This window comes from Amphiura filiformis, chromosome 3 (genome assembly GCF_039555335.1).
Source record: "Amphiura filiformis chromosome 3, Afil_fr2py, whole genome shotgun sequence".
Taxonomy (NCBI): domain Eukaryota; kingdom Metazoa; phylum Echinodermata; class Ophiuroidea; order Amphilepidida; family Amphiuridae; genus Amphiura; species Amphiura filiformis.
This window is the reverse complement of record NC_092630.1, coordinates 39,313,969-39,328,485: the sequence shown is the minus strand read 5'-3', so window position 1 is coordinate 39,328,485 and position 14,517 is coordinate 39,313,969. Positions and strand designations below refer to the sequence as shown.

Sequence of the window (14,517 nt, the reverse complement as noted above, 5' to 3'; positions counted from 1 at the left end):
GTTACATACATGGAAGATGGTAGGTTGAAATTTAATAATTGCCATTATCTCAACATGGAGATGGAGGAATGGACATCTCCCCCATCATTGTTCTCTCCCCCTCACATTCTCTTCTTACTCCCTCTCTTCTGGCCATCTCACCCTTTCATTCCCTCTCTGTCTCTCTCCGATCTCCTCTCTCTCTCTCTTCCTGTCTCTATCCATCTGCCCGACTGCATGGGGCTACTTCAACGTACCTCCTGACACGTTTGTGCAGTGAGAATAAAAATCCGTGCAATGAAAATTAATAATCCGTGTTTAAAATATTGATATCCAATCCAATCCAAACATTTTGATTATAGTTGGAAAATACGGTAGGTCAATAAAATGAGGACTTGCCATATATTGCCAAATTCCTGACGGTAAATAAAAGTGCGGAAATTTTGAATTGATAAAAAAGGGAATTCTGGCAAAAAAGTAATCCTTGGTTGTTGTATTAGTCATTCTCTTTATTTCAATGTACACTCTACTTGAAACGGACCACCACACAAAGCAATCCTTGGTGGTATTAAACATTCTTTGAATATCAACGTAGATTTTCAATTCAATTCAGTAAAATTTATTTGTCTCCCTCTCACATAACAATAATATAATATATAAATTTTAACAAAACTATAATCAGTCGGACGCACGTAATGTGCATGGGCTAAAAATTATACTATTTTGCATCACTCTTCAAAGTCTATTTTAAAACTATTTTGATTGATATTTAATATTTCAGTTAAATTCATTAACGGGAATGTGACGCCATCAAGTCCTTTTGTCAAATTGAATTTGAGATATAGCTAAAAGAAGTAGGCTTATTCAATTTATTTTGTATTGCAAATCCAATAACCTATAGTATGCAAATAAATGTTGATTATTTAGAAATTGAAACTTGACCACTTACTTTGCCTAATCTATAATCAGGAAACTCAAATTCAGAAGTGCCGACTCAATGTCGACTGGCTTCAATGACACGTCTTACATCTTGAAAGTGTCTTGCATGAAGACATGTCATGGTTGGACATGTCTTTTATTGCATAGATACGTGACTTTACACTTGCAGACATGTCTTCTGCAGTCATGTCTCAAAAAAATAGTCCAGATCCAGTTTAAAAATAATACATACACTGATTCTCCGATAGGAACAGTTTCTTCGCCCTTCGACTGATACACTGACTCCTCCAAAAGACCTCGCCGCTTCTTTTTGGTTTCTGGATGGAAGGGGTAGGTATATACTCTAAGTCCTGATTGTAGTTTGTCATCAGTGGGTTAAGATGGAATGATTCTCGAGTAAATATACTGCAAATTCAACTACAGTTTTCAAAACCTTAAATTGATACCAAACAGCGCGCATCATTTCCTTAGCTAGCTACGTAATAATTAGTATTAATTCACAGAAGCTGCTAATCTTGCTGCTCGTCGCCTTTCTAGCTCTCCAAAGTAGTTATAAAACACCACAGCTGGTACAATAATGCAAAGACCTGCTAACCTAAACGCTACGGTAATATTAAACTCTGGATGCCATCGGAAAGGTTCTGGCTTGAATAATGTGAAGAACAACGATCCCAGTGGCGTAGTAATGGCCTGAACTACCACCAGGTAGACTGCACCTTCTGCGAAACGGACTAATACAAAAACCATAAGATTTGCTAGGCAGTATGATATCACAAACACCCAATGGGCAGCCACAGCATTGACACAGGTACCGGTTTCGTCTTGACCATACATGCACTTGGCTCCGTATTTCATGTTTTCTGTAAACTGGTCCCAGGTACCAGCCTAAACAAAATTCAAAACACGACAGTAAGTTACAATGGTTTCTAATTTTCTATCTTCAACAGTCATCACATGATATGATAATAAAATTAAAAGTAATGAATAATAATAATTCTAGATCTTTGAATTCATCGATCAATGTACGACATTGTTTTAAACACAAATGTAGGGTGACTGTCAAAATTTGATGCAATGATCAATATCAGTCGAAGGTCTCTGTCTAGTAATTACATAATTGCATAAGGTGATCTAATGTAACTAACTGGCCCTTGGCATGTATTGTCTATGATGGCTACATGGTGTCCTATGTATTTGGGCACCAGTGATGGATAGACAATCTTAGGAGAGCTGAAGTTATGAAGTGAAAATGCAAACTTAGTTTCAGGCAGAAGTAACGTTAAGCTGAATTTATACTCCATCGCTATTGGTATTGGACCAATGTGGTAGCGGGCTTTTCCCAACGCAACAATAACCCAGCCATCTCAGTGGCTAGAAAGCAATCGCTATCGCTCAGCGATGTAGTATAAATTCAGCGTTATGGTAACTATCCAGAATCGAATCATAAAATCTTACCGCTCCAAAGCCAGGAATGAAATCGGTAAAGAAAAACAGCCCAATGCAGATAGCGCTGAAAAACTGTACCCATGACAGAAACACTAACGATTCGGTCTGCGAGGAAAAGAAATGAAAATAAGAATATTAGCAATAAAACTTACCACATTTTAGACATATTCAATAAAGGTAACTTTAGTAGAACATGTAGAGCCAAACATCATGAATAAAATACGAATAATGCCTACCAACCACTTCCCAATCGTGGAAGTATAGACCTATATCTTTATCTTTAAAGGAAGTCTCCAGCAATCACGACTTTATGCCTTATATGTTAGAAAAATAATTATCAAGCACGAATTACATAGTTTTATTTTAAACAAACTAATAATGACCATAAAAACGAGTGAAAACAGTCGTCTCTCAACACGCGATATTCAACATTCCCGCGCCGAAATTGTCTAGGGCAATGACGCCATGGTTATTTGTGCTCAACTGTTGTCAGCCTTCATTGTATTACTGGGACGTCATTGCTCCAGACAATTTCGGCGCCCGGGAATTTTGAATATCGTGTGTTAAGACACGGCTGTTTTGTTCGTTTTCATGGCAAATATGAGCTTGTTTAAAACATGTGATTCGTGCTTGTTAATAATTTTTTCCTAATATACAAGACATATAATGTTGTGATTGCCGGAGACTTCCTTTAAAACATTATTATAACATTTGCTGAGGAGGATGCCCTCATTATTTTTCAAAATTCTGGTGTTTTTTACATGATTGTTATGTACCTCATCCTTTTTCAACTGTTTCTCGATGAAAGCGTTTAATATTCCCAACGGTAGAAAACCAAGAACAAATATAAATGGCCACACAGATGACGATATTTCAGCGTCACTTTTCTCCAGATCCACGCCAGATGAATCATCAGTTTTTATGTTAAAAATTTCTGGTTCCAACGAAATGAAGAGACCTATGAGAACAATTCCAGTACACGTCAGACGTGCCACGCTAACTCCTATAAATATGAAATGAAAAATCAATCATTAATACAAATGAAATAGAAATAAAACGAAATTAAACCAACAAACAAAAACAAACAAAAACAATGTATACAAAACTAGCTAAAACTTTTTAAAAGCGCCAAAACCGATGAATGCGCGAAGTACACACGCTTAGAAAAAACGTGCAACTTAGAACCTTTTTTGTCCTTCATACACCACCCTAAGCAATGTTAAGGTTCTATAAAGAACCTTAAAAAGTTCTATAAAAAACCTTAAAGATTTAGATAGATCCAGGGACTTTCTAATTAATTAATCCAGGGACTCATCAGAAAGTTAAGAAAAGTGAAAAGTAGTGTTAACCCTTTTTGGTATAAAAAAATCATTCCCTTTGAGGGTTCTTTCTTAATGGTTCTTTAAAGGTTTTTCAAGCTCAAGGTTCTACAAACAGCCACTTTTGGCTAAAAAAGTTCTTTTAGTGCCCCTAAAAGCACCCACTTAGGGCAAATGTTGGTGCTTTAGGGTGTTTTTTGTGAACAAATGGTATTAAGATGGGTGGCAAAAACAGCAAAAAGTAGGTATAGAGAAAATCAGCATCCAAAAGTCTGATTGGCACATCCACGTACAAAATTTGTCGTTTCGAAGACCCCTCCGCCCGGGACTAAAATAGGTTCTACAAAGGCCAGAAAGAACCATTACAGACATGAAAAATATTCTTTAAAGGCCATGAAAGAACCATGTTGGAGACGTTGCCATTGCCTATGTGTCTCTTGTTCTAAGGGTGTATGGGCATGATGGGTCCTTACATAAACAGTAAAGATTCGCGTAATCATGATATGGCGCACATCCTTTGCCTTGGGTAAATTTCACCGTACATAGAGAGATTCCTCCTCTGAAAACAACCAGAATTTAGGGTCTGTATGCTACCCTTATTTGCTGGTATGGTGGGATTTTTACAGGAGGGCACATGTAAGCTCTTGTACATGCATTTCAGGGAGCCCACAATGTGCCATTGCGCGAATCTTCTGGTTCTGGTTCTGGTTGAGTTACTCCAACAAAGCGGGATCTCGCATCAACGTCAGAGGAGGAACGTCAGAATCTTGTATAGATGTAGATATTGTTGTTACACGACTTACCTTTTCGAAGAAATATATACCGGCATATCACGGTAAATGGGATGACTGAAGTGCTGAGCAAGGCTTGCAAAGCCGGTGATGTACGACTTGGATCACTAGCATACACTACCAGTATACCGTTGATGCAATTCAAAAATCCAACAAAGAGATTAATACTTTGACTGTGAAAATTTCCCGCCATTGAGCGCCATTTTATCGAGGATGGAGATATAAATTTTTGTAAGAGAACCAGTCCGAAGAAGAAGGCTGGAAACCATATTGCGGTGAAGAAAATGACAGGATATTCATCGTTATGCTCATCCACAGTTCCTATAGTGTAAAAAGGTTTTATTATAATATTTACATAAAACAAACTTTTGACAAATCAGAAAGAATAGACTAAGAATGTTGGAAAAAAAGAAGCAACATCAAAACAAAATCAGTATGTTAACTGATTAACAGATATGTTATAAAAATTGGTTGCAGAAAAAACTAAAAGACGTATCAATATATTGTTTCACAAAATTCGCACATTCCCCCCATAAGGTAAGTTCAAGGTCTTGGGTTCGAATCCCTGCACCGACAACTTGTTGGGCAGAAGGCGATTTATACGTCACTTCTCTCATCCAGGGATATAGGGCTACAATCTAGTGAGAATGCTGAATTATGTTAGAGTTACGATTAGTTTGGACTAGTCCTGAAGAAGGAATCTCACATTACATAGCGAGGCCGGTATTCGGTAGGGGCCTACGCCGAGCACCCCCCTAGCCGAGGTCCTTCTCGAAGGACTAGTTTGGATGGGGTTAAAGATCTAAGTTTGGTTGTAATTGGTAGTGAACTGCAATATTCGCTGCTATTCATGATAGAAGAGCTTAGAAGCATTCACTGGAACAAATCATAATATCCTAATTTCGAGAAAGCCATTTTGTTTTGTTTTGTTTTATTTCTTCTTCAACCTGGGACACTCAATCAGTTGAAAACACAATTAATCATCTGTTCTTCCTTGAGGCCCAAGTTGCATTCAACTAAACAATCCTAACCCCGGTCTAACAGACTGCATAGGCCCTACGTATATATTTTTTCCTAAACAGCAACTTTACAACATTAACAAATTAAGTAATATGTAACATACCGGAGAAGAGTGGAAGAGACACAACCATCATGACATTGGTGAGAACCGTTATCACGCTCAGAAAAATGTTGAATTTTGTGCGTCCAAACGTCAAAATTCTCCCTCCACGTAGATGAAACACAAAGTTGGTTCGATCATCGATAGGAATTTGGTGGTGAATATGTCTGTGTTCTCCTACAGATGATGCAATAGAATAGTAGTTCTCATCATCTGCTTTCAGCAAGGACTGTTTCTCTGAATCTGAAGACTCGGAAGCCATTTTTATGGACACCAATGTCAGTTACTGTCACAAGTGACAAACGAGACACACCGTTGACGCGTCGTCAAAACCGCGACATAAACCAAGTTTCTGTAGGCTATAACGTACAATATTAAAAGCATCTTTAAAATGTCAAAATAATAAGATGTAGGCCTACAATGTGTAAAATAACCTACAGCCAAAAAGCAACTAGTCCGCAGGACAGTCCTGCACCTAGGGTAACCTATCGGCCTGAAAGTATATATATCAGTCCATATAGTTTACGTATGTCACTTTGGTTTTCATGTAATGGTAGTCTTGTTATCAGTGGACAAAATGTCCAACGTGGGTTAAATTGCAAAATCCAACCGACCCGCTATAACCAATGACTTTAACACGACGTGTGCGCGCGAAGCTCGCGTAAATTCGCATATTTAGTGCTGGACCGAAATATGGATAATTGTGAACGGATGATATGATCACAATATGTCAATTTTTTCCTGGTATCTCGGCGGTCGGTACGTAACTATCCTATATAGTTATAGTGGCAACATTTCAGGCCGTCCGTCAACGGGTTGGTAAAGAAAATAGCACGTCCGAAAATACAAAGTAGCCCGTCTCGGACATGCGGACGGGCTTTCACACTGCTATACCATTTCCCGGATATGAATGAACAGTAGGCCTATATGGCGTTTTTGTATGTTTAGTGCTATTTATCATAGATTGAAATTAATCTAAACGCGATTACATGCTTCTCTTAATATTTGGTTGCGATGTGCAGCGCAGTTCATATGATTGCTCTTATTCGGTGCTCTTATTATTCATTTAATGTAGGCCTATACACGAATTAAGTCTACGCTTTCCATTCCCATAGTAGGCTATATTGTAGAAACAGTGTTTAGTAATAAATATAATACGGGATATAATATCACTGAGAACAAATCTTTCATTGTTGTACTTACATTATAGGTCTTGACTGTACTAGCTTACCCTGACGATCGGCGACCATGAATGATAGACTTATATTATACTAAAAAGACCTTTGATTTGTTTGCATAGACCTATACGACAAAACACGGTCAAGGCAATAATCTATTTATTTATTTGTAGGCAGTGTATAATCACTGCTCTATTAATAATAAATTCAAAATTAATTAAAATTGATCCCTTTTATTTTCACTTCAGCTTTAGGCAAATAATTAAGTAAAATTGATAGAACATGGAACAATTAACAAACAAAAAATTGAAATACCGTTCATATTATTAGAATTATTAGAATCTATTATTGATACTGATATCATATAAATGGATGTGCAATACAGCTTAAAAGGATTGTAGGCTTACAATGAGTCCAGCTGCAGGCGGAGTGAATTTTAAGAACGCATGATGGGAGCTGTGAGCAAAAAAAGGAAAAAGAAAAGAAAAGCAGAAGTCATTTAGGCTTTAAAAACAGTCAAATTCAAAATCCCCAATCCCTTCAGAATATGAACCAAGCTGAACCAAACCAAAAGCTATTACCAAACATGAAAGAAATGAAGAAGATTTAGAATACAGTCCTGTCAGTTGTTTAATAATATGGAGGTTTGTATTTGTCCAAAGTTCGACTGATACGTAGACATTTAGGTGTCGGTATTATCTGTCAAAGGATCAACATGTTCAAGGGTCGTCTTTAAGTTCCACGTTGTCCAGTTGCCCAATATTCACGCAATGTATCATTAGGCCCTATACATGTTATATGCTTTATAATTAGGCGCTATATATTTAGCTATATTTCATCAAAAGTTGGCACTACGTCGGAGCTAAAATCGTTCACCTTTACAAATAGGCTACTTTTTACCGGGCTGTTAACTGAATTCATGTGATTTTGCCAAAATGTCGAAAACTATGAGTGGTTGGTCGACAGGCTTCTTGTCGGGATACGGGCCGGGATTTCAAGATACACACAGGGAAGATGGTAGGTTGAAAATTAATAATTCCCATTATCATATCATGATCATATAGTAGGCCTAATGGAGGAATGGACATCTCTCCCATCTTTTTCTCTCATTTTCTCTTCTTCCTCCATCTCTTTCTGTCCATTATTTCCTCTCTGTCTTTCCCGATCTCCAGGGCCGGATTTACCTTTTTGGGGGCCCTGGGCCAGGCCAAAATTTGGAGGCCCTGGGCCAGGCCAAAATTTGGAGGCCCCAAGCGCACCGTGAGGAAGGCATATCCATGTGCACTCAAGTGGTCATGTTTTCAGATTTGACAATGACATTTGCGCGCGAAGCGTGCGAAAAATTTCAATTTTAGACTATTTTAGCCTAAATTCAAGCTGAATTTTGCTACATATCACACCAGTGCGCGCAAAGCGCGTAAAATTTTGCACATTTTGGCCCAAAACATGACGTTTTTCAGCTAAAATGGAACATGCACACTGCACAGGGCAATTTTGGAGGCCCCAAAAATTTGGGGCCCTGGGCCCGGGCCCATCTGGCCCTATGGTAAATCCGGCCCTGCCGATCTCCACTCTCTTCCTGTCTCTCTTCATTAGATGTCTGCCCGGACTGTCGGGCTGTCTGCCACTTGTCGTTTGTCCGAACACGCTTTTCTATGGAATAATAAACCCGAGAGGTTTTTGCTCCGAAGGATCATTTGTCCGAAATCGTCGGCCAAAGTGACGGAACATAGTTGTGGCACCAACTGCTCTTCGGTGGGCCGAAGGAATGACTGAGGAGGGTTCTTCGGATGATTCTTCCCCAGGAAGATCTATGATGCGAATGACATTCATCTGGACTGCATCAGGGTAACATCGTCAGCATACAAGATGGAAGTATATTTGTCAGCCTCTGAGATATGTCATTATTGAATATTATAAACAGGAGGGGACTAAGGATGGATTCTTGTTGGACACCATGCACCAGCCTGAGCATGAATGGTGATCACAATTCTGTTGCAATTAGTGGAGCTTAGTGGTACGTTAACCCCTTATTCTTCTTAATTTGACTAGCCTATAACTCCAAATTTTTAATTTTTAGCTAATGTGTTAATAACATATATTTTTGGTTTCTTTTTAGGGCATGAAGGGGGAATCAAAGAATTTTATACCATCAAAAAAAAAAAAGGGGGGGGGGTAAAAACACGTTTTTAGGGGGAATCAATTTTTTTTCATGTCCGAGGTTCCAACTTTTCAACCCCCCACCAAAGTATTTATGAACACTCCCTAACTACACAATTGAAATACTTAATATTTATACTTAACATTTATCCAATTAGTGGAGCATAGCTATCCCATTATTTTTCTTAATTTGACTAGCCTATAACTCCAAACGGTATTTTTTAGCTAATGAGTTAATAACATATATTTTTGGTTTCATTTTGAAAAGGGGATCAAACAATTTTAGATCATAAAAAAAGGGTGGTGTAAAAAACCACCCTTTTTAGGGGGATCAAAACTTTTTTGATGTCCGAGGTTCCAACTTTTCCAACCCCCACCAAAGTATTTATGAACACTCCCTAACTGATTTGCCAACCCAGTAGGCCTAAATTCAACTTGCCCATTGCCCAAAAGTGCCCACCCAGTATTTTACCCACAAAAAATTGGGCACCAAATAGTAATTATTATAACACTAGTACCAAGCAAACACAAAACGTTTTCGACATCATTCGCAAAAGGCTATAAAAGGTTGTCAGAAAACGTTTAAATGTCGGGTTATATAAAGGGTACATTAATGGTATAAAACGTTTTCATAACATTAAATAACATTTGTTGGTAATTTACTGCACAGCAAACACAAATGTTTTATAGAAAACATTTAAATGTCGGGTTATATAAAGGGTATATAAACGTTTTAATAACATTCCAAAAACATTTTTGAAAACTTGGTACAAATCATTCTAAACAGAATGTTATTTTGGGGTTGAAAACATATTTTGCAAAAAATGTTTGCCCAAAATGTTTACAATAACGTTTTTAAAATGTTTCCACGACCTTTATATAACCCGACATTTAAATGTTATTAAAACGTTTTGTAAAAAACATTTTAAGAACATTTCTGTGTTTGCTGGGTGCAAATATTTTAACATAATGTTATTTAAGTGTTGACAAAATATTTGGCCAAAAATGTTTGCAAAAATAGTTTACAATGACATATCGAACAAATTTTAAAAATATTGTTGTAGTGTGTTTTCATACAAAACGTTTTAAAACGATTTCATGACCTTTATATAACCCGACATTTTAATGTTATTAAAACGTTTTTACCTAAACCAAAACCCAAAATATAACTTATTCAAAACGTTTTAAAAACGTTTTTGTGTTTGCTGGGTACCTAGTGCGTCAACTTGCATTTTAAAAGTGCTGTTCATGAAAGTGATGTATCTTTTCTTAATACCTGCCAATTTATTCATTTACCATGTTTACAACGTCGGAGTAGGAATAAATATCACACAATGCAGTGCACAATGGTATAGGAAGCTAAAAATTAATATTATTTTGAGAAATTTCCACACAAAACCTGAACAAATTATTACTCATTTTGTTGATTTGAAGCTTGAGAGCCTACAATTGAAATACTTAACATTCATGTGCGCGGAGCGCTCAAAAATTTTGGAACGTGCATGCCGTCGTACATGTTAGCCCGGACTTTTACCCTCTAATTTTTTATCCTAGCATCCACTTTTTATGACATTTTTCGGTAGATATGCACGAAAAAAGCTTATTCCCAAAATGTTAGTTGATTATGATTTTGCGTTAGCGAGTTATGCATGATTATGTGTCCATACACATTGTGTTGTATAATATAATTTCGTTCTACCAGAACGAACGAGGGGCGGTCAAAAAGTTCGTAGAACAAGGTATGCTACTTTGTCGTACCATGCGCGTTGGGGGCGCCAGGCCCCCGGGGTCAAAGTAGGGGGGGCAAAAACGAAGGGGCGGCAAAACGAATTAGCAAAGAAAAAAGGGCGCCAAAAATTGAAAAAGCATAAAATGCTTTTGCGACGCTAGCGCCTAAAATCCTTTTTTTTTTTCTTTTTTTTTTGGTCTTTACTTTTTCAAACGACCGTGAAAAACATTGGGTCAACCTTTTCGGGCTGTTAAGGAAAGGGCGGCAAAATTGTTTCTTCTTCAGCCCCCCCGGGGTTGGGCGGCCACGGTACGCCACTGCGTACGGTAATGAATTTGGTCTCATTTGAAAGCTTGTTCCTTCAAAACATGATTGCAAAAATATTCGATTTTTTACATCACTGTATATGGTTAGGACACCCTGCAGTAAAAGCCTATACCCTTGAATTCACAGGTAGGCCTACTACAAGAAGTGTATAAATGTTCATCATGTTGCTCCCGACGGAGGTTAAAACCCAAATGAAATTTAATAATGTACAGTTGCTGTAAATGGTGATGCAGTCCTTGCTTTTCAACAGCAAAGAAATAGTCCTTCGAGTTCAAGGATGGAATGAGCGTCCCTGAAGATCATCCAAGGTCCATAAGACTTGATGATGTCACCACTCTTTAATATATATGCGTGATGGTACAGTGGCATTGATAATGAATAAAGAACCAAACAAGAAAGATAAGACAGCCATAAAATATAACAACTCTGATGAAAGTGTTTTCAATATAAATCCATTAAAAATTGGGTATTCCAGGGTGTCTTATAGATGGGGGTCCCATAATCTTCATGCTAATACCAGTTGACATAATCAGGTCCACACCTCCTATATACTTATAATAAGGACCGAGACAAGTTTCATCTATATTTTGCAAAAGGTGATAAGACATACATTAATCACTGGAATTTTGAGTCCACAGTGGAAGCACCTGAATCCCCCACCCCCAAGAAGATCATCACTCGGTCCACGGTCAAGGTCTTCATCGCTGTTTTCTGAGATCAGGGAAAGTCTTGATGACAGATCATTTATTTTGTCAAATGAAAGTAGGCCTACCATCATAGGCATATATCATTCAATTTTGATAACAAAATTGTGGCAAGCCATCAAGTGAAGAAGGTTGGTGGTAGGAATGGGACTGTTCTCGGATTTAGTCCTGCAGTACCGTTCTCAGTTTGTCAAGCTGCCATTTACGACAGACGGGTCAGATAAACCAATCAAAAGCAACCAGATTGTGGTCCAGGCATGGCCTCCAGTTAGCGAGACCTATTTTATAATTTTAAGCCCTACCTTCATAATATCAGGTTTGCTGGTGATCAATGCTGGTGAGCCTTCACTAAAAAGAGGCTCATGGAGCAATCGGAAGACTTCCATTTTGTTGACATAGAAGGTGTCAAGAAAAATTGAGACGGGTGCATTGCAGTCCCGGTCCCCGCACTCCGTGCATCCGCGGGTATTCATGCTTGTCGGTGAACTTTATCACCCCCTTTTGCATCTCATTTCGCGAAGTTTTTAGGGGAAAAACACCCCTTTTTTTAGCGATTTCGCGAATTATTTGCCCTTCCGCAATACCCCTATTTTCGCTAAAACGCGAACGATATTTCTAACATACCCTTTTCTGACAGAAACACGTAGGCTGCTCCATGAAAATACCCTTTTTTTCAATTTCGTGAACACGTGGTTTGAAAAACACCCCTTTTTTGTGTGTTTCGCGAATCGCATTTCTTCATCTGAAAACACCCCCTACTTCGCGAAATTTTCGACGAGCATGAATACCCATTCGGGTGCGGGGGCCGGGATTGCAGTGACCATGCTCAAGAGTGAGATAGAAAGAATTTTGCTAGTAGTAGCACTAGTCTTTCAAGTAGGCTGCCCTGTTCTACGAACTTATTGACCGCCGGCTTCGTAATTCAAATTTCACGACATTTTTCCTAAATGAATTAATCTGCAAGAAAATTTTTTGTACATATTAACATTATGTAGCCAGAGGTTTCCAGTGGTACAAAAATCTCAACTTTTGTTGTTGAGAAAAGTGGCAGATGATACTGTGGATCGGAAATGCCCTTTAGGACTGATTTTTAGTAATATATCCCCCCTTTTAGGACCCAAAATTTGTATGACCCCCCCATATTTTCCAACCCCACCGAATTATTTATGAACAATCCCTTAAAATGTTATTACCTCAGCCCCGTAATTATTGCACGGCTGCCATGCCACTCTGCCCTTTAATACCGTATACTACAACTCTAGTAGGCCCCCGGACGCGTAATTCATTTCTGCAACCATAATGGACCCCCGGGGGAGGCACTCCCTATCTGAAATGGCAGGGATGTGCCTCGGTCATGTTAAAAGTAGGGGGCATTCAGGTCAAATGTACAATTACAAAAATATGGGGTCATTCAGTACACAACCTGAATAAAAATGGGGTCATTCGGTATGAAACTTTGAAAAAGGATGGTCATTGGGGTAACAAAAGTAAAATGGGAGTCATTGAGTACAGGATTGCCAAAAGAGTATCATTAAGTACACATAAATAAGTGCCAAACTGCGTAAAAACAACTTGGCCACCTTGGAAATGTGAAAAATCTCATTATTTCTGGAGGAGAACACAAATACCACCTAAATTTAGGAATTAAAAGGGGGGTCATTGGGTATAGCAGGAAATTGAAAAAGGGAGTCATTCAGTAGGGGGGGGGCCTACATGAATATTTTTAAAGGGGGTCATTGGGTAATAGGTAGGACCATAACACAAAAAGGGGGTCATTGGGTACAAGCCGGTTTGAAAAAGGGGGTCTATCTCGAGGCACATGATGCATATCTGCCATGGAAGTGCCCCCCCCCCCCGGGAATGGACCGCAATGCGATAACACATAGTACACACATGTAATTATAGGCCTATGAGGCTAGATATAACACGAATTTATTACCATTATTATTTCCTCTTACTTAATAAAATAAAAAGAAATTCTACAACGGTTTACCTGCACGGGGTTCGAACCCACAATTTATGTACCCATAGTTACTTATTGATTACGGAATAAAGTGCATACACACAATATACTATATATTACTAGTATATTAGTACTAATAAATACGAATATAATCCTAACCCTAACCCTAATCCCTTACCCTAACACTAACCCTAAACCCTAACCCTAAACCCTAACCCTAAACCCTATAAACCCTAACCCATAACCCTAATCCCTAACCCTTACCCTAACCATAACCATAAGACCCTAACCCTAAGAACCTAACCCTGACAATAATGAACCTTGCCTCGGACTATGCGAGCTTATGCGGTTAGTGATATATTGTGGCCCATTATGGTTGCAGAAAGAAATTAAGCCCCCCCGGACTAGGCCTATGGCTGAGAGCATAGTTTTCATGGTCCCGCAGCAAAAAAACATCGCCCATTACATTACAAACATCACTACACCTAGAGAACTACATTTAATCATAAACATATTCCTACCTTAAAGGGGAATTCCGTTAGTGACCACTGATGAGTTTCATTTCACTTTCACATGTGTCCCGTATTAATACCATCGATATGAACTCAGTTGACTACAGTCTACATGGAGTAGCTGGAATGATAATGCAACTCGTGATTCACTCACATGATTCTCACCATGTGTGGCAATCAATACAACCGCAATGTTTGTGTTGTGGGAACTTCCCACTCAGCATGCAAATCATACGAGCCCGCATACGAGGTTCAGTTCCGGGTTCCGGCGTTGATAACAAATTTAACTTTGATGAAAAGAAAGTTGCTGTGTAAAAATGGTGTCAATATTTGGTTGTTACTTTATTGCA

General features: G+C 38.4%; 1 protein-coding gene across 3 annotated transcripts; it reads right to left on the bottom strand.

Moving 5' to 3' along the window:
• Window positions 1–498: 498 nt before the first annotated feature.
• On the bottom strand, window positions 499–14,316 carry LOC140148483 (crt homolog 1-like). 3 transcript variants are annotated; one of them, XM_072170464.1, is made up of 7 exons: window positions 14,177–14,310; window positions 7,180–7,228; window positions 5,598–5,953; window positions 4,487–4,795; window positions 3,141–3,367; window positions 2,374–2,469; window positions 499–1,803 (listed from the first exon to the last, which is right to left on the bottom strand). In XM_072170464.1, exons 3-7 carry the CDS (start codon window positions 5,854–5,856, stop codon window positions 1,411–1,413), a joined length of 1,284 nt encoding a protein of 427 aa, XP_072026565.1. In that variant the 5' UTR covers window positions 5,857–5,953; window positions 7,180–7,228; window positions 14,177–14,310; the 3' UTR covers window positions 499–1,410. The 3 variants fall into 3 exon arrangements, with proteins under 3 accessions (XP_072026565.1, XP_072026566.1, XP_072026564.1); XM_072170465.1 differs by lacking the exon at window positions 7,180–7,228 and having other exon boundaries at window positions 14,177–14,316; XM_072170463.1 differs by lacking the exon at window positions 14,177–14,310 and having other exon boundaries at window positions 7,180–8,822.
• Window positions 14,317–14,517: the final 201 nt, after the last annotated feature.